This window comes from Diachasmimorpha longicaudata, chromosome 5 (assembly GCF_034640455.1).
Source record: "Diachasmimorpha longicaudata isolate KC_UGA_2023 chromosome 5, iyDiaLong2, whole genome shotgun sequence".
NCBI classification, from domain to species: domain Eukaryota; kingdom Metazoa; phylum Arthropoda; class Insecta; order Hymenoptera; family Braconidae; genus Diachasmimorpha; species Diachasmimorpha longicaudata.
This window is the reverse complement of record NC_087229.1, coordinates 6,305,183-6,322,744: the sequence shown is the minus strand read 5'-3', so window position 1 is coordinate 6,322,744 and position 17,562 is coordinate 6,305,183. Positions and strand designations below refer to the sequence as shown.

The following is a 17,562-nucleotide window of genomic DNA, read 5'->3' as shown; positions in this document are numbered from 1 at the left end:
CTGGGCAGCTGAAATGACATGTAAGAAGGCACACAAAATTAAACACAAATGTGCTTTATTAAATGTAACTGGACGACAATACGCCATATCCCTCCTCCACTAGAAAATAACGTAAAAATTGTTCGCATTGTGAAATGCAGTTTTTTTTTGGTAAGAGGGTATATGAATGAGGGTATATGTTTTAGTTGAACTCGTGATTAAAATTGTGGAAGAAACAAACAATTTTATGTTTTAAATCAACAATCGACATGAAAATCCGATCATCGAGGTCGTTAGAAAATTTCAATAGTGGAGTCGTTACATGCAAGTGGGACATAAATCGGTTAGATCTGGCGTCCGTGTACATAACCTTTCATAATTGCTCGTATCATCCGTTTATCGGGCTTTTTGTCTCAAATTCGGATTTCACCAACTAAGTTGACGGTAAATTACAAGAAGTGAGAATTTAATGTGAATTAAATGTGTGTTAAGTGTTTGACAGATATTTGTGATATAATCGTTTTGAAGGAATAGTGGCGCTAAAAAAGAAGCATCAGTGGGGTGATGACAAAAAACCGTTCAAAACACATGGAAATAGAAACGCAATTTTTTCTGTTAAATAATAAGCTATATGCATCATTCTGCAAAGTTATCAGTTTATATGAAACTACTCGAAAACACCAGGTTCAATTGTACGAATCGTGATTTTTTTTCATAACCTAAAATGTCGGAAACCTCACATCCATCTCGCGATCCAAAAAATCTCAGCGAACCATTCGCAGTCATCGAATTTCTCGAGAAAAACGAAAAAGGGCTACCATGCATTGATTTGGTGCCGAAAAAATGGTTTAATAGTGCAGAAGAAGACACCTGTAAATTCCCACCGACAACTGAATATCATCTACTTGACGACTACTTGGAAAAATTGCACTCGCCCAAGGACTCTTGGCAAAGTTATCCATTTTGCTTCATCACCGGAGCAGGTACAAAAATTGAAATGACTCCACTTATAACTTGATGAATTGCTCGATGGGTTCATTTCAATATTAAAGGATCATATGTTGATTGTGTTCAGCTGATTTGGATCAGGGTCGCAGAAGATTAAAAAAGGCCCAAGTAACTCTCAACTGTGAGACAACCGATGGTGAAAATGATCGAAAGGGGGGGAGGTCCGAAACTTCCTCGAAAGCAAAAATTTCAGCAAAACCCTTAACTGCATCAAAGTCTCAACTAAACAACATCTTTAGTACTAAAATCCCGATTCCACCTAGAAATCAAACTCCAAAGTCTGGTAAGTCCTGTTAATATGAAGTAAAAGTCAATTATCAACAATTATAACCACTCTTAACCCCAATTATTCATCCCCAATTTATTCAACTCTCGTATTTAACATCAAAAGACCCATCGTTCCCTAAATTGGGAATTAGATTGACCGAATTTTTGAAATCTTTTACAAAATAAATATTAATTATGTATCTGTGCAGTCATTACATGTGTATTTGTCTCGAAACATCGTTTTAAGAGAGAATCGCATTGAATGATTTTATAAGAAAATTTTTATTATGTTGTGGTCGAAAAATATTAGGTTATTTTTTTTTATTGCAATTCTTTACTCATCAAAAAATTGAGTCGCTAACAGAAATCACTACGTGCGAACAAGATAAAGTGGAAAATTTATGATTTACACTTGATATGATTGTTTATACATAAAAGCATTGGAATGTTGAGGGGACGAGAAACGTTCCATTTTTCCCCACCATCTCTTATGTAGGAAAGCATTATAATTCTGTTGTGAAGAGGTAAATCAAAGTGAACATCTACGGAAAATGGTAAAATTTTGATAGAAACCTTTTTTGTAGGAGCGATAGGTTCTACAAAAAAAATATTTTTTCAAATGCATGCATTCTTTCCCCACTTTGAAATAGCTATAAAAAACAAAGGCTGGAGACAACTTACGTTGTGTTACTACTTCACTACAAACTTGTAAAATTTCGTAGGTATACAAGCAAAACCAAAGACAAGATTTCAAAGCATTTACCAGAGTGGATCTGACTCTGAAGACGAAAATCATGATTGTCTTATAGCTAATCCTGAGGAGATTCGAGCCTCAAAGGCTCAAAATAATTCTGGCTTTTTGCAAATGTCGAGTAAATCGCGATCTGTACCAACAGGTAATAAATCAATTTTGAGGTAATATGGGACTGTAGCACGTAATTCTAAGTTCGTGTTAATTAAATGATCCGGTCAGGGATAAATCATCATTTTCAATAATTTCCAGGTGCATGTTTATCATTTAAACAGCGGTCAAGGAAGAATATTACTTTGCTTAAAGACGTCGAAACTGATGAATCTGAGAGCAATGATTCCTCCGATGGAATTCTGCAGTCACCTACAAAATCGATGGACTCAGCGAGAAATACAAGAAAAGAACTTCATTTGACACCTCCTTCACCACTAGTCCATAACGCTTCAGGTAAAATCGGCTCGGATATTCCATGACCAATCATCGGCCAAGTTCCTCCCGCATGAAAAAATTTATATTTATAAATATTTGAAAATGGTCCAATTTATATTTTGAACATTCTTTACAAAATTCGGAACTTATATAGAATTAGATTATATTATATATTTTTGGTGGGGGCTTGGGTAGTTTTTTTTTCATCTGATGCTGCTACCCATCAATTTATATCGTTTGGTCCTCCTTTAATTTCATAAGGTAACCGAAAAAGGCGTGCATCGTCTACTACACGCGCTGAAGACGGATTGAATTCGATTGTGAGCCCAGGAACTCCAAAAACTTCACGATCAATGATGGTACCCCCTGCTAAGATGCCAAAAATGCTGGGACCACAAAACCAGTTGTCATCTAGTCATTATGCTGATAATGAACGTCGAATCCTGAACTCCCTTCGAGATTACTTTGATCAGCAATTAGATGAAAAGCTCGAAAATTTAAGACGCAGGATGGCTTACGATTTAAAGCAGTCTATGAATGAGCTCAAGACCACAATCATTGGCACTAATCTAGCCCCAGCTTCTGGTCCTAGCTTGCTTGAAATACAGAAGCAGATGTCTACGCCACTACTATTTGAAATGGATGATAAGTTCCAGGAATACGAAGCGATATTGACAACGGACCCAAATCTCGTAGAAACACTGGTAATATATCTGAAATTGATCGTTTTTCTTCTTTTTTATGTAAAATCAATAAATTGGGCGGTGACACATGCACTGGGTTCGTTTTCTGGTGATGAAAAAATCTTTCATCACCGGGACTCAAGTCTACGTCACTGGAACGCTTTGGTTATAGAACCAACCCGCTGGCGATGAGCCCAAAGATGTCTTCTCATGTTCATAAATTCAAAAAAATTTCCCTTCTTTTATTTTTAGCGATTATTCATGAGAGTTTTGATAAGCAATAAAAAAGAGATGAAAATATGTGTTTCCACTATCCTATCTGCGGTTCTGAGGAAGACAGTGTCACTGCACTATTCTGGTTACGGAAAGGAAGCTGGCGGAAAGAAAAAGAAAAATTTTTATAACACTACAGTATGCAAAGTACTGATTGATGTGATAATTGAGGTAATAGGATCCAGCACTGATGAGAAGAAGATAATGTCAGAAGTAAGTACTTGGTTGTCACGTTCTGGCGATCGAGAGGGTGGGCGTAAGGAACGACAACGCGGGTCAAGTCATCATAACGAGAATAATTCAGTTTGTTCCTTTGATACCAATCGATAATACTTCATTTTTCCGGGATAAATGGAATTGTAAAATCACTGTGTTAATATGACTCCATTAGTTCATTTTCGTAATTGTATTAGTTGTGATATTCTTGATAAAAGGTACGATTAATAGGAAAAGTTTATATTATCAATATATTTTTATCGCGAGGCGTTTCATTGGGCAGAATATATATTAATATATGAATATTGTTTAGTATTCGGCTGTCATTGAAGTATTAATTATATTTATTATATTTCTCCTGGCGAGGTCGGAAATCCAGAAGATGGAAATAACAATTGGAAAATGTGATGTATCTTAGCATAATAAAGTATTTTCTATGTCATTTCCTCATAAGTTAGATCACGGGAATAAATATCCGTTGTTGGTTCAGGGATTAAATATTATGTCCAAAAGTTTAAAGGGAAAAATAATAAGTGGATTTTTAATTTTTAAGAAAAATTCTAATGAAAGTAATTTCAGCCATTGAGAGCTGTTTTCAGTATTTGGTGATTCAAGTCAAATAATATTTATAAGGTTGAAGTTTCACAATCGGACTGCGTCCATATTCCCCAAAGATTTCAAATTTAAGGGTTGAAATTAATTAGTTATATGTAATCCTATCCAAGACTTTTTTATATTTCTAAGTTTGTTTGAAAGAGTGAATATAATAAGCAATATTATATAGAACTAGCACACAATCAATGCAACTAAATATCATTCTGTGTTCCGGAGTTGCAGATGGAGAAGACATTATTGTAAAAAAAGGACGTCTTTCCGAGATGAAAAAATAATTCTTATCAGGATAATTCGTATCAGCAATTGTCTATGGATATAAGAATTAATTCTTATCATCCATAGCGGAATAAATTATCCATAATATTGCTATTATAATGACTGTTTTCATGCTTGAATTGAAGCACGATAATTTATCAATTCTAAACTACTAATTTAAAAAATAACATTGGTGCGTTATTTTGTTGGATATTTTGTTAATACAATCTTCGAATTCTGAAGACTGACTGCTAATATTATTAGATTGTAAGAGAGAGTTTATTAAGACTTAATATGGTATGTCGTATTAAATTTCGGATTCAAATGATCTACGTAGATTATTTATTTTAAAAGCGGATGAAAATAATCCACAAAAGATTTTTCTACAATTTATACCTGCAATCATTTTTTTGAGTTTTCATATTCTGTTCGCGGAAAAATCTCATAGTTGTGATTATCTTTCATGAAAATTGGAGATACAAACACTGCATATCTTTAACTGTTCAACCAAAATCGGATGAAAACATGTACTATGTCGATAGGAGGAAAAAAGTTTTTGATTGGCTGAGTTTTTTTGTCAATAGATTTAATAAATTTAAATATAAGTTTTGTCACATAATAAAACTGTTTTCTGTATAATGTTGAAGGTAATAAATACATGTCTGCTTATCAGATATACCGTTCATATATTTATTGGTGATTCTGAACCCAATACAGGCAACGGTTGGAGCCTGGCCACAGCTCTGGTCGTAAATCTGGGCCAATTTCGGGCCGAATGGTCAGCCCAGAATGCGGCCAAAGTTCGGCAATAGGTCTGGGCCAATTTCGGGCCGAATGGTAAGCCCAGAGTGCGGCCAAAGTTCGGCAACAGGCCTGGGCCAATTTCGGGCCGAATGGTAAGCCCAGAGTGCGGCCAAAGTACGGCGACCGAAGTCTGGCCAAAGTTCGGTCCCAGGCCTGGCCCCGTGTTATCATCCCAGGGTCTAGCCAAGTTCGGCGCGAGTTTGGCTGGAGCCCGGGTGCCGAGCTACGGCAGCTCGGCGGCCGTGCTTGTACCAAGGTTGGCCCATTCGTTTTTTCCTACCTGGGTGCCTCGCCCATATTCCAACCGAGCAAGGACTCGACAATTTGAATTTAACGCCTGCCATTGTACTTGCGGAAATGTGATCGTTGTCACTCAGCCGTGAAGCTGATTGAAAATTCCTACTTCCGGATGAGTTTGTGAAAACATGAAAACTACGTCAACGGAAAGTATGGAAAATACGTCAACGGAAAATATGAAAATTACGTGGAGTTAAGCCAATAACATCGCATCATTGGCTGAATGAACATCAATTAAATTATAATTTTCTTAATTTTGAACTCTACTTTTTTATTATAATGTCATTCTATTGGCCGAAATTTTCTCCATTTTCTAAAGCTTTTGTTTCGTACTGTTTTTTTAAAACTCAATAATCTGCCTCCATCATTTGTTTGCACGGATTTTATCGGAAAATACCCGACAATTCGACGCTGTCATGGTATTATACGTGAAAAGTTCACCCTTGAGGGTAATACTCTAAACAAACTAGACTTTCTAATCGTTTGTTATCGGTGAACGATAACAAGAAATATAAATCATCCAGAATTAGTTTCTCAACCCAATGATTTACGACAAATTGATAAACCATTCGCTAACAATATTAAAACCCATTTATCTCATTCAATGGTAAGTCCACGTGGTAATAAAATATTCCAAATGGGTGCCACCTTAAACAAAACCCAACCTTGAACGCACAAAACTCTATTCAAATATCAGAACAATGTTGACACATTAATTGACACGTGTTGCATGATCATCCACAATGATAATCAGAGAAATTGTATCGTATAGCAAATTTGCATTAACCGTCAGTCATGAATCAACGTTATATTCTGCTTGAGTATGTCAAGTATATTCTACTGTTTATCAACAATCAATCGTTAATAATACAAACGACAAATTTGATAATACAATTGTGCAACATTAATTTGAAGAAATGAATAATCAGTTATTTTAATTATATTTTGCAAGAAAAAAATTCCGAGTATTTAATTTTTCCAAATTAATTATGTTTTTTTGTATCTACGAAAATTAACTGTTGTTAAACCCCACCAAATTATCCTTGGGGTTGGCCAAGTGTTCATGAATTATTTATAACAAAAAGTTTGTACTTTGAAAAATGGAATATTTGATGTTTAGCTGGAGGAACGTAATACTTTTAACAAGACTAAATTAACCAAATCCTTCGCATATCATTAATTTTTTTTTTCAATTGGTATGTCTGACACGCACTAGAATGGCAACTACAATTCTTGGTGAAAATGAAATCGTTGCAACTTTCTATTTCTTTTGCTCAGATAAGATAAACTGCATGAAGCATTCTCAACTGCATTATAATGCGTTGTTATTTACATAGAAATCCCTCCTCTCCTTCCCCTCATCAAGTTATTTGTTTTTCTCCCATAAAACAAAGATGAAAAAAAAATGAAATAATGCTTAAAGTTTCGCTCGGAAGTAGGCTAATACCGCATAAGTTAGTACTTTCACGCGTTACTGTGTACCCTATAGTGGCCTGGAATTTTTATGCGGGATCATTGTCATTCGGTACATGTCAGTTGAATATGTACCGCGAAATCGAACAACCCGTGATATATAGTACAAAGTAGCCGTAGAAAACTGTTAAAGAAATAACAACGGGAATGAATAGACACTGTTGAATACCAGTGGATGGTTTTTATGTCACGAATAATTGGTAAATTCCGGAGTTGCAAGAGGCTCGAGAGTTGCCTTGAGCGTAATTATGAATAGTTCTGGTGCTTTTAAATTCAACTTTGAAGCAGAGATCGTAGGGGAGATGTTCAGGGCCTATCACGAGAGATCAACCACGAAATATCCTAGCGGTAGCCCCGGAATTAATTTTGCAGCCGGACTTGTCGGTACGGTACCGCACGTTACGGCTGCAAAATCGGAGCAGAGGGAAAAGTCGGTAACGCAGATAGCGTGGGGTACCTGAGCCTAGTCAGATGATTATAGGGGAGATGGGTACGTGGCATTCAATTCGTGGAAGCGTTTCTCCTGAATATGCTCATCATCATATGGAAGTTCTCTTCCATACCGACAAGGCGAAAAACGCGCGAAAAGTATGTCCTCACGCAGTTCGAGCAATTATTCAACAAGGACGCACTTCCTAATTTAGGATAACTACATCCAATCGCAAAAAAATAAATCTCCAGTTTGAGTTTCCAACCCGAAGCTTTCAGCATCTTTTTCTGCTTGTCAAGATCGGTGTTAACTCTCAAAATCAGTCGATAGTATCGTAACCAGGAGGTTCGGGCGCCCTAACCTCTCTTCGTTCCTCTAAAAACCAAAACAAGAGGCAACCTGTCAAGATGATAATCCTCTTTTCAAAAATTATAAGCTGCTCCTCTGAACATCCAGACTTCCCAGCCTCGAACCTTCTGAAGAACCCTCCACCAGGTAATCTAGTGAATAAGACAAAAAAGAAAATTTTCTAACTTTCTTCGCCTTTCCTACGTCTTCGAATGTTGAACAGAATTTTCGAATTCCTGTTAACAGGACCCTGGAAGTGCGAGAAGCCGGGCGTACTCCTCACTAACCTGATCTTCAAATTCTCCGAGGAGATGTGCATAACGGGCCTGGATATTTCCAATTACCGTTCGTGCATAGTAATAGTGACAGCCTCCACCGAGTCCGACCCAGACACCTGGATTCCCATTATCAATCACCAGTTTCTCAGCCACGATGAGGCAGCCAACAATAAATTCCGAGACCAAGTTCAGCTCTTCACAAAGAAAGAGCTCAACACCGAGACATTAAAGGTGAAATTCAGCAGGGCGAAGGTCACTTGTATGCAGTCAGCGAACACCAAAACCCTGTTCGGCCTGTCCTCCATAATCCTGAGGGGTGAGGCTCCCCTGCCCCTGGATGTCAACGTCCTGGGGAGGTTCAGACTAAAAACAACGGACCCCGAGAAGCCTAAGAATGACTTCAAAGCGAAATTCCTGAGACTGTTCCCCGAGAAGCAAAAAGATTACAGAGAACAGATCAAGGAGACGATCAAACAGAATGGAATTGACGATTTTAACAAGCGGCAGGAGGAAGGTGGAACCGTCAAGAAGAGACCCCTGCTGGAGAAGCTGGAGGCTGGTAAGGGTGAGGAGGTCTTCGGGAAAAAAAATTCCAAGGACGAGGAGACGAGGGAAGTAAGACGAACGCCATTTGGGGACATTATTCCAGAAAAAGATAATTCCAACAGGAAGGGAAAGGATACGCCAAGAAGACGCAGTAGCATCGTTCCTGATAACGATGGCGAAGTGGAGAGGAAGACGAAGGAGAAGGATGAGGAAAATAATTCAGACAAGAAGATGAAAAATTCTGAGAGGGCTGGCCCCTCTAAACGACGATCGCACTTCGTTGATTCTGATTCAGACGAGGATGACGAGAAAAATGTTGAAAAGAAGACCGTCAATGGAAAGAAAGCGACGAGTGGAAATGACACTACTGCCTCGTCCCCTGGAAAATGCTCGGTTTGTACTGATAGAGTTCAGGACAGACCCTGTCAAAATTGCGGTCGACTTCCAAAACAAAAAGCTGTGAAAACTCCGCAAGTGAAGAAGCCGCGGGTCGAGGCAAATCGTAAAAAAGAGTTCACCAAGCTGATGGAGGACATCCGCTTCTCCTTGAGTGGATATGTTAATCCTCAGAGAGATGAGATCAGGAGGAAGGGGCTCAAAATGGGGGCTCGATATGTTGCTAATCCCAATGTCACAAATGATAGGTGTACACATCTGATATGCGCCTTCAGGAATACTCCCAAGTCACAGCAGTTGAAGGGCCATGCGAAGATCCTGTCTCATCTGTTCATTGAGGAGGCTTTTGATAATAAAAAAAGGTAGGAAGGGAATTTTAAGTTGTATTTCTTCAGTGATTGTTTGGAGAATAATTCAGTAGTGAAGTACATTCACTGAAACTCGTTTTTTTTTCATCCAGATTTCCCTGGAGGCGTTATGCAATCGACAGATCTGAACAAACGCAGCCAGAAAGTGAGGAAGAAGTCGAGGGAACAGACTCCCCCATACCTCTACCAAGTCCATATGAACAACAGACTGATTCCGAGTCCGAGGAGGACTACTGAACCTCCAAAACAATTCGTTACTCATCATTCAACGGAAATTGCGAACTGGTTTCACTTGTACATATCCAGAATGAAATCGTTCTGCATCGTCCTTCATGCAACGGAACATTATTTATAAATATATTTGTAAAAGAAACACTGTTATTTCTATATTTTTCATTAAAAAATAGACTTCGCCCAAGGAAACGTTCGTTTCATATTGCAGAATGCATGACCATTTATGTAAATGTCGGCCGATTGCGATTTTTCCTTGAAAAATTATCAAATTGGAAAATTGTGCCAGTTGTAAAAAATATCTCCTCATGTGACGTCTGACATCTCTAATCGTACCTTATCATATCCATATGTTCATCTACTCTTTCCCTCCTCTTCTGAAAAGTCCCCAGATCCAGTGAAATTTCGCTCGCCCATCTGTCCATGACAGTAACAAATCGGAAACACCTGCCGACATCTGACCTGTCAAGTCAAGGTAACCTTGGTCAAATCTGAGGTACGATCTTCAGAGCCCTCAGACTAATGTCTGCAGCATCTCCAATCGTGCTCCTTGTACCATAGATACAATAGATGAACGTGCCCTGAAAGTGCCTCTGCTCCAACCTCTTCAGCCTTAAGCAGTCGAAAATCAAACATAACCTAAACGGAGATTCCAATCTTTAACATACACAGCTGTCCAGTGTCTCTGTCAAATTTGACGATAAAGCTCTTCCGATTCCAAGAAGAAACTTCTTCGGTGTTTTTCCCTGTAACCAAAGTGACATCACCAGAAATACCAATATCTGTCAAACGTGCTCCCCAGGTTCTCACCCCCTTATTTTCTTTTATCGCCAGTAAATTTTATCTCCAAAATTGAGAAAAATGTCGAAACCCCCCGAATTTACACTTCCGCGTGCCCCAGAGGACCTCAGTTTCAAGTCCTCTGACTTTATCGCCCCCGACTTCGACGTTGACAACTTCCTCCATGACCACCGTAAGCTCGCAACCCTCGAGACAATGCGTGACGACTTGGGAGTCTACCTGAAGATTCTTCGATCAGCAATGATCGAGCTGATCAACAAGGATTACGCGGATTTTGTGAATCTCTCGAAGGACCTGATAGGTCTAGACAAGGCGATTGACCACCTAGAGTCACCGCTGGGGCAGATTCGCGAGGAAGTGCTACAGATACGCCAGACACTGGATACAGCGACAGTGGAGATGTCAGAAGGCCTCAACGAGCACCGGAGGATCAGAGAAGAAAAACAGTGCATGTACAGTTTGGGGAGAGTCTACAAGTCTCTGGCGAAGTTAAAGGTGATCCTGGGGGGAAACGCCTCCCATCAGCATCAGCTGGATCGTCTGGAGCGCGCGGCGACAGAGTACAATCAACTGAAGTTCCATTCCTCGAGGTGCAGTCAGTACGTCTCGTTGGAGATTGAACGCAGTGTCAGCGAACTGGAGAACAATCTAATGACAACGCTGGCTGATCAGCTGCTTGAGATCCTACAGGGGAATGAGCGGGTGGAAGCAAAACTGGGGAGGTGCCTCAGGATTTATGTGAGCATGGGGAAGGTCACGGAGGCTGAGGAGCTGGTGAGAAGGAGAATTGTCAATCCTGCTGTTGAGGAGGTTATCGTTGAAAAGAATATTTATAATGAACCTAGGGGGCTTCAGGGACTCTATGATAAACTGCTGCAAGTTCTGAAGGGCGAAATGAAGAGTCTCATTGCCCTCGAGGGGAGCTTGGACTCTGACCCGGGGAAGGGATTCAATTTTATCGTTAAATCTTATTGGGTATGTAGAATGTGATTTTTGAGAAAGTTATGTATTCATTTGTCCCTTGAAAATACTAACGAAAATTCCCAAAAAAAATGATAAAACATAATTACAGGTGGAAGTGGAAGAGAAAGTCGAGTTGCGACTGAAATCTATTTTCGCAGCTGGTAATCCTGATCTCTTTCATCAGCGATACACGGAGACCCTGGATTACCTGAAGAGTATAGAGAGCCATTGCAGCACTCCTCGGATTCTATCAGAATTGAAGTCCCACCCTCTCTACCTCCAGTTCCTCAAGAAATGGAACCTTCCAGTTTACTTTCAGATTCGTTTTCAGGAGATAGCGGGTAGTGTTGAACAGATTCTGGGTGAATCTGCGTCACCAGGCGTGATAAAACCTCGTGGAAGGACTGAGGAATTCACCCTGAATCCCACCGAGGTCGTTTGGGGGTGCCTGGAGAAGTGCTGGAATAATGGAATCTTCCTGACACAGTTGCTGCATCAGTTCTGGAAGCTCAATCTCCAGATTTGCTCGAGGTTCAGGGTGTGGGTGAAGGGTAGCCTGAAGCAGACGTGGATCTGGAACAATGAAGGTACCCAGGGGGTATCGGGAGTTCCCAGCAGACTGGAGTTCCTGGTCTATCTCCACTCCGATGTCATAAAATTCGAGGAAAAGTGTGAGAAATTGTTGGCATTTGCTGAGGAGAAAGTGGGAAGTCTTTTTTGTCAAGTAGAAGACGTACTGAGAGCCTCCATCGACGAGATGAGGAGTGGATTGAGGACAGAACTGCCGGAAATCAGTGGAGAGATTGTCAAGGAACTCTTGGGAAAGAGCCTGGAAAGTCTGAAGCAGGTCAGCGATATCCCCAGGCTTTTCAGGAGAACTATGCGAGAAAGGCCCACCCAGGCTTGTGCATATGTCAGGAGTGCTATTGGGGGTCTCAAAGAGTTCCGGGAGACGTACCAGAGCGTCGAACAACAGGTGGTCGATCAATGGCTGCTCATGGCGTTGTCTCAGCTTTCTGAACAGTTAGTGTCGCTCATAATCACGACAATTAGGGAAAAAATTTGAGCCAAAAGTTGGGGAAATTTATGAAACTTCATGTCGAGATAGCATTGATTTTATTAATGCGTTTCAGTTTTTTAATGGGAGTTTTTCATTTCCCATTCTTTAATGAATATGTTTTGACTCGATTGTTTTATCTCTTCCAGGTATTTTGTTTCAGTCAAGGATGTGCTGGAGTCAGTACAGAAGACCGAGGAGAGCCTTCGGAGGCTCAAGAAAATTAGGGACAAATCGTCAGGTGCAACTCTACCTGAAACCCAGGGAATTACTGATGATGAAAAAATCAGAGTTCAGTTGGAAATTGATGTTCATACGTTTTGTGATTCGGTGAAGTCCTTTAATATAGATGTCTCGAGTATTGAGAAGTTGGAGGAGTTGAGACTGATTGTCGAGGCTGCTGTGAAAAGTAGAAGCTGAAGAGAAAGAGGAATTAAAAAATTGGAAACAAAAATTGAAAAAAGAGTAGTCATCTCCACTTGTGTACAATAAAAAATTCTCTATGTAGAGCATAAAGTACTATCGGAAAAGATTATTAACTGCAAATAAAGTTCTATTGTTTTTCAATTGTTCTATTAATTTCAGAGACATTTCAGAATGGAATTCCTTCAAAAGATCTTTTCAAAATTCCTTAGGAATAATGTAAAATAAAAATGTAGGCATTTTTCTGAATGGTAATTTATGTTTATTTTTTACACCCGTATACAATAGCATACGTGTAAATTTGTTCTGTGTACGAGTAAAGTACATAATATATTTTAAAAATGAATATTAATAAACCCATGGATATCAAATCCAAGGGCTGAATGAATTAAATAAATTCCGCAAATCATTGGATTATAGCCAGTTAATTATTTGTCTAATAATAAAAATTGCGTTTTAATTCTTATTCGTATTTATCATGTCGTTACCCCATTGGATAAACTTAATACAATTATTAGCGTGATTAGTGACGCCTCATGTATCATTTGCAATATTTATACGCCTTCTACGTGGCCACTACCCAAATTAATGATCTTTAATTGAAATAACACTCGCCTAATTTTTTTTATAATGTATGCAATGGCATTATAACACTTGATAAATGGTTCATGACGGGATTCTTCAGTGCTTAGTGAAAGGGAGGAATAATTGTTTCAATAATTATCAGCCATTGTGAAGAAAAAAACTAAATATCACTGAAGTAGCGAATTTTCTCATTTCAAAAAATAATACTCCTGTATAAAAATTTGAATTAATTGTTCTAATAAATACATCCAATCAAATTCATTTGCCGCAAACACAATCTGCAAAAACATTTTCTACTCATGAACAACATAATGACAAAATAAAATATAAACAGTGGTAAGAATTCTTTGATAATTATTGATTACACAGAAAAATGGGGATTTTTCCTCGGAGCCAATTGATTTTCTCCGAAAAATCTTTCCGCCATTTCCCCTAAAATCACAAGTGAACTAGATAATTTTACAATAATATTTTTTTTCCTTAAATTAAACCCTTCACAAGAAAAGTTTGACAATGTAATTGAAGAAATCATGCCATTACGTTTCACCACTTCACAACGAACGTGTTCTCACATATGATTAGCAATAAAATACTTAGTAGTAGCTCCACTCAATTTAACAGATACTCAACGCTAATGAATACCACAACAAGTCATAATTACAGAAATGTTATATAATAAATTAACAATAATCAAATTTTCATAGGGAACTGGTAAATCTAAGTAACTCATCTCTAGACTTAGTTTTTGATAAATATCTCAAAACTTAGAGGCAATGAAAGAATTTCCATGAGGCCCTTTTTGCAGAATTTATTTTCCCTACAAAAGGAGTTACCACGAAAATTCCCTTTCCAGTAATTTTTAAGATAGAAAAATCAATCAGAAGCCAAGTTTGGAGAAGCCAATTTGTCTTTTTTTTACCACTTCATAATAGAATTCATTATTACCAATGTCGACAACCATCCCTTTCTCTCTTTCCCCAGAGTTCGCCCTGATAATAGGCAAGGGGCTAATAGCATTTGTCATCACTGAGTATGTGACGCCTGGAAGATGAGAAAGAGGTAATAATTCCAAAAACGGATTTCTTAACTGATAAATTCCAAAATAATGAGTCTGAACTAATTGAATTAATCATTTAATCAATGAATTGTAAATTATCATTGCAGGGTGAAGGTCAAGAGGTGAATCATAGGGGGAGAATGCCGATGATAAGAACAGCTTAGGAATAATTGAAGTGTGGAACGATCAGCGGAGATCTGGGTTGTCATTGATTTGCTTCTTTATGCGAAGGAGTATCATTGTGTACCACTGGTCGAGTCGGGATATGGAGTCGTACTCTTTGACAGTGTCTGTGAAACCCTCGACATTCTGCTCCTCCAGATGATCGATGAGACTCTGAAGATTATTGCAGTTAATAATTAGTTGTGAAATTTTGGGAAAATCGTATTTCAGTTTTGTTTACTAATAATATTCAATAGCATTTTTTGCTGGAGTAATTATTCGGCAAAATAGATCAACTTTTTAGAACAGCTGCCGTCTGCTTGTCTAGATAAACACGTAGAGAACAGATTTTTGGAATTCAGTCACGAGATAAAGAACGTTATTTCCTTCGTGATGTGTACGTGGAAACCCTATTAAAATTCAACGAGCTATTATCGATTTAATCATACAACCTTGATAAGTTTGCACTCTCTAGAATCTTGAAAAGCTGGATACTGCTCCTCGTAACGCTCGATAGCGTGTTGTGCGTTCAGTGCATCTACACATAAATTGCACAGGGCCGCTCTGAAAAAGTATTCCTTAGCACTGTATTTGAGCAGAGGACTGTCCAGCGATGCTCCTGCAACCTACAAGACAATTTAAAAATCAATATAACAATCTTTGTTTATTTTCTCATTTATCCCTTTTCTACGCTAAACAAATTTTTAAAAAGTGATTTTCATAAGTTTTTTTGGAAAATCAGTTCTATTAAGAACTACCGAGTCTTTTAGATAAGAAAATGTCCATCAAAAGTGGGTATAAAGATTTTTTAAAATTACTGAATTTAATAAAAAATCAATAAAGCAGTTGTCACTCTCACTTGTTCATAAATCTGAATGGCTTTCTCATAGTTTTCGAGTTGTGCCGCATACTGGGCGACTTTTAGGAGACATTTATTAGCTGACGAGATACTCTCCTCGCCCCGAAAGTAATCAGCAGCTTGCTCATAATGATGAACAGCGCGTTCAAGATCCACAGCTTCACTCTCGTACATCTCCGCTATACTCTGATGATGCTTAGCTGCCATCGTGAATCTTCCCATATCCGTGTAGATCTCAATCGCCTTCTGAAGACAATTGGCCGCTTCTGTAACCAAAATTGATGACTTCAACTAAATTATTCTATAAGATGTTTTTTTGGCAATTTTTTTTACAGCCACTACAAAATGTTGAAAACAAAACCAGGCGACAGAAAATTCCATTGCATTTTCCTGGAGAATTTGGCCAGGTTCCTTCACGTTTTTAATAAAATAATAAATAAAGAGATTAAAAAGAATAGAAAATGTCCCCATTCTACTGCGAAATTTTTCAGAGGAAAGACTCGACATGAATTCTGTAAGCTTTGCTTATTCGATTTATGATTATTGATATTCTTCATTAAAAGAGACTAAATCATATTTTTCCAGAGGGAGAATGGATAATCCATACGAAAGCACAATAAATTATTTCCGAATTATCAGTCTCATAAATTGTAAATTGTGAATTGAAAACCTAATTCGGTTCTTTGAGCCACTAATTAATAATTATTCATGTGAAAAAGAACTGATATTTTTCCATAATTCTTTGATTCTTTTTCAGAAATGTTTTGAAAAAAAAAACCTAGTAATTCACACTCAGATAATATTCTGTCGGTTATTTGTTCTCACTCTGGAGCTTGGAATATCAAAAATCAAATGTGCACCATTTGCATCAGTCTTCTTATAACAATTGGCAGCGTCAACAAAATTGGTAGCAGCATCGTGCTTGCTACCAGCCTTCGAGTGAAGTGATGCAGCTTCGCAGAAGGCGTTTCCAGCACTTCCCCACTTTTTCGCCATCTTGAAAAGATTTGCTGCACGTTGATAGCATTCTACTGCTTCTTCTACCTTTGATGAGCTTCTGCAAACATGAAAAATAAAAAAAATTACCAACTCCTCCAGAGCAGACTGCCAAACAGAATGGAAAAAAAGTTCAGGCTGCTTCTCAACCATTTTGAGACTTTTCATTTGCTTTCTATTATTTAACTCGTCTTGTCTCCTTTCTTCTAATTATACTGTGTTTCTATTAATTAAAAATCGTGTAACTTTACTGCCAAATGCAGTTGATTCACGAGATACCCGGGGGTTCCCTCGTATTTGGAGCCACCATCCATGCAATAGATCAATCGCAGATCATTTCTATTTAAATTGAACAGACGTCGTCTGAACTACTTTTTAAAAATTAATTTTTCCAGCAAACAAAGCTGATCAATTATCATCAATTTACTGGATCCATTCCTATCAATTTCGATGACACTTCGGAACCATTGTTTACCTGTCAAAGTGTCACTCGCGCGTGCGTAAACATACGACATCACCCTCATCGTCAGATCCATAAATTTCGACTAATTTATCTGCATAATTCATGCCCCCCGACATTTTCCAAACGAACAAAATGATGATGGATGTCAAAGAGAAGTTGAATAACAAACAAACGTCATGGAATAATTATGACGAAACATGTGGTGATGTGTGATGATCTGTGGTAAATCGATATGGCAAAACTCACCCGAACAAGGAACTGAAGAAACCTTTGGACGAGCCGAGTTTCTTCTCAGCTTCGGCCATCAACTGCACCGCTTTCTGCTCGTTATCCGCCATTTTCACTTTATTCACTTCATCAATTTAGGGGATAAATATGTGTGAATTGAATTTGGTGGAGTTATTTGGCAGCTGGCTGATGAATAACTCGGCAAGGCTGATTCTCTCGATAGATTTTTCACACACGAGTGGAGGCACTTGCGCAGCACTACCGACGCACAACAAGAGTAATAAGCATCAACGGTACAGTCTACAGTGGGCAGAATCTGCT

At 38.4% G+C, this 17,562-nt stretch overlaps 4 protein-coding genes across 5 annotated transcripts; 3 read left to right on the top strand and 1 right to left on the bottom strand.

The window, feature by feature from the left end:
- The first annotated feature begins 566 nt into the window (after positions 1 to 566).
- Positions 567 to 3,879, top strand: LOC135162051 (uncharacterized). The gene is made up of 6 exons (XM_064120136.1): positions 567 to 962; positions 1,055 to 1,270; positions 1,977 to 2,150; positions 2,258 to 2,452; positions 2,696 to 3,138; positions 3,370 to 3,879. The coding sequence occupies exons 1-6, from the start codon at positions 704 to 706 to the stop codon at positions 3,718 to 3,720; spliced, it is 1,638 nt and encodes a 545-aa protein (XP_063976206.1). The 5' UTR covers positions 567 to 703; the 3' UTR covers positions 3,721 to 3,879.
- A 3,739-nt stretch (positions 3,880 to 7,618) lies between these two features.
- Positions 7,619 to 9,839, top strand: LOC135162397 (DNA repair protein XRCC1-like). Of its 2 annotated transcripts, none has more exons than XM_064120813.1 (3): positions 7,619 to 7,975; positions 8,075 to 9,410; positions 9,509 to 9,839. In XM_064120813.1, exons 1-3 carry the CDS (start codon positions 7,888 to 7,890, stop codon positions 9,651 to 9,653), a joined length of 1,569 nt encoding a protein of 522 aa, XP_063976883.1. In that variant the 5' UTR covers positions 7,619 to 7,887; the 3' UTR covers positions 9,654 to 9,839. The 2 variants fall into 2 exon arrangements, with proteins under 2 accessions (XP_063976883.1, XP_063976884.1); XM_064120814.1 differs by having other exon boundaries at positions 8,052 to 9,410.
- Positions 9,840 to 10,017: 178 nt separating this feature from the next.
- Positions 10,018 to 13,035, top strand: LOC135162395 (conserved oligomeric Golgi complex subunit 2). Its single transcript, XM_064120809.1, has 3 exons — positions 10,018 to 11,423; positions 11,521 to 12,434; positions 12,618 to 13,035. The coding sequence occupies exons 1-3, from the start codon at positions 10,509 to 10,511 to the stop codon at positions 12,886 to 12,888; spliced, it is 2,100 nt and encodes a 699-aa protein (XP_063976879.1). The 5' UTR covers positions 10,018 to 10,508; the 3' UTR covers positions 12,889 to 13,035.
- Positions 13,036 to 13,130: 95 nt separating this feature from the next.
- Positions 13,131 to 17,527, bottom strand: Alphasnap (alpha Soluble NSF attachment protein). The gene is made up of 5 exons (XM_064120821.1): positions 17,260 to 17,527; positions 16,415 to 16,611; positions 15,555 to 15,820; positions 15,148 to 15,321; positions 13,131 to 14,869 (listed from the first exon to the last, which is right to left on the bottom strand). Exons 1-5 carry the CDS (start codon positions 17,349 to 17,351, stop codon positions 14,720 to 14,722), a joined length of 879 nt encoding a protein of 292 aa, XP_063976891.1. The 5' UTR covers positions 17,352 to 17,527; the 3' UTR covers positions 13,131 to 14,719.
- Positions 17,528 to 17,562: the final 35 nt, after the last annotated feature.

Coding starts and splice junctions, on each gene's coding strand:
- LOC135162395 (XM_064120809.1), top strand. CDS start 10,509: ATGTCGAAACCCCCCGAATTTACACTTCCGCGTGCCCCAGAGGACCTC. Junction 11,424..11,520: donor TTATCGTTAAATCTTATTGG/GTATGTAGAATG, acceptor ACATAATTACAG/GTGGAAGTGGAAGAGAAAGT. Junction 12,435..12,617: donor TTGTCTCAGCTTTCTGAACA/GTTAGTGTCGCT, acceptor TATCTCTTCCAG/GTATTTTGTTTCAGTCAAGG.
- Alphasnap (XM_064120821.1), bottom strand. CDS start 17,351: ATGGCGGATAACGAGCAGAAAGCGGTGCAGTTGATGGCCGAAGCTGAG. Junction 15,821..16,414: donor TAAGAAGACTGATGCAAATG/GTGCACATTTGA, acceptor TTTTGGTTACAG/AAGCGGCCAATTGTCTTCAG. Junction 14,870..15,147: donor GAGAGTGCAAACTTATCAAG/GTTGTATGATTA, acceptor AATAATCTTCAG/AGTCTCATCGATCATCTGGA.
- LOC135162051 (XM_064120136.1), top strand. CDS start 704: ATGTCGGAAACCTCACATCCATCTCGCGATCCAAAAAATCTCAGCGAA. Junction 963..1,054: donor TTGCTTCATCACCGGAGCAG/GTACAAAAATTG, acceptor GATTGTGTTCAG/CTGATTTGGATCAGGGTCGC. Junction 3,139..3,369: donor CAAATCTCGTAGAAACACTG/GTAATATATCTG, acceptor TTTTATTTTTAG/CGATTATTCATGAGAGTTTT.
- LOC135162397 (XM_064120813.1), top strand. CDS start 7,888: ATGATAATCCTCTTTTCAAAAATTATAAGCTGCTCCTCTGAACATCCA. Junction 7,976..8,074: donor TCTGAAGAACCCTCCACCAG/GTAATCTAGTGA, acceptor TCCTGTTAACAG/GACCCTGGAAGTGCGAGAAG. Junction 9,411..9,508: donor GCTTTTGATAATAAAAAAAG/GTAGGAAGGGAA, acceptor TTTTTCATCCAG/ATTTCCCTGGAGGCGTTATG.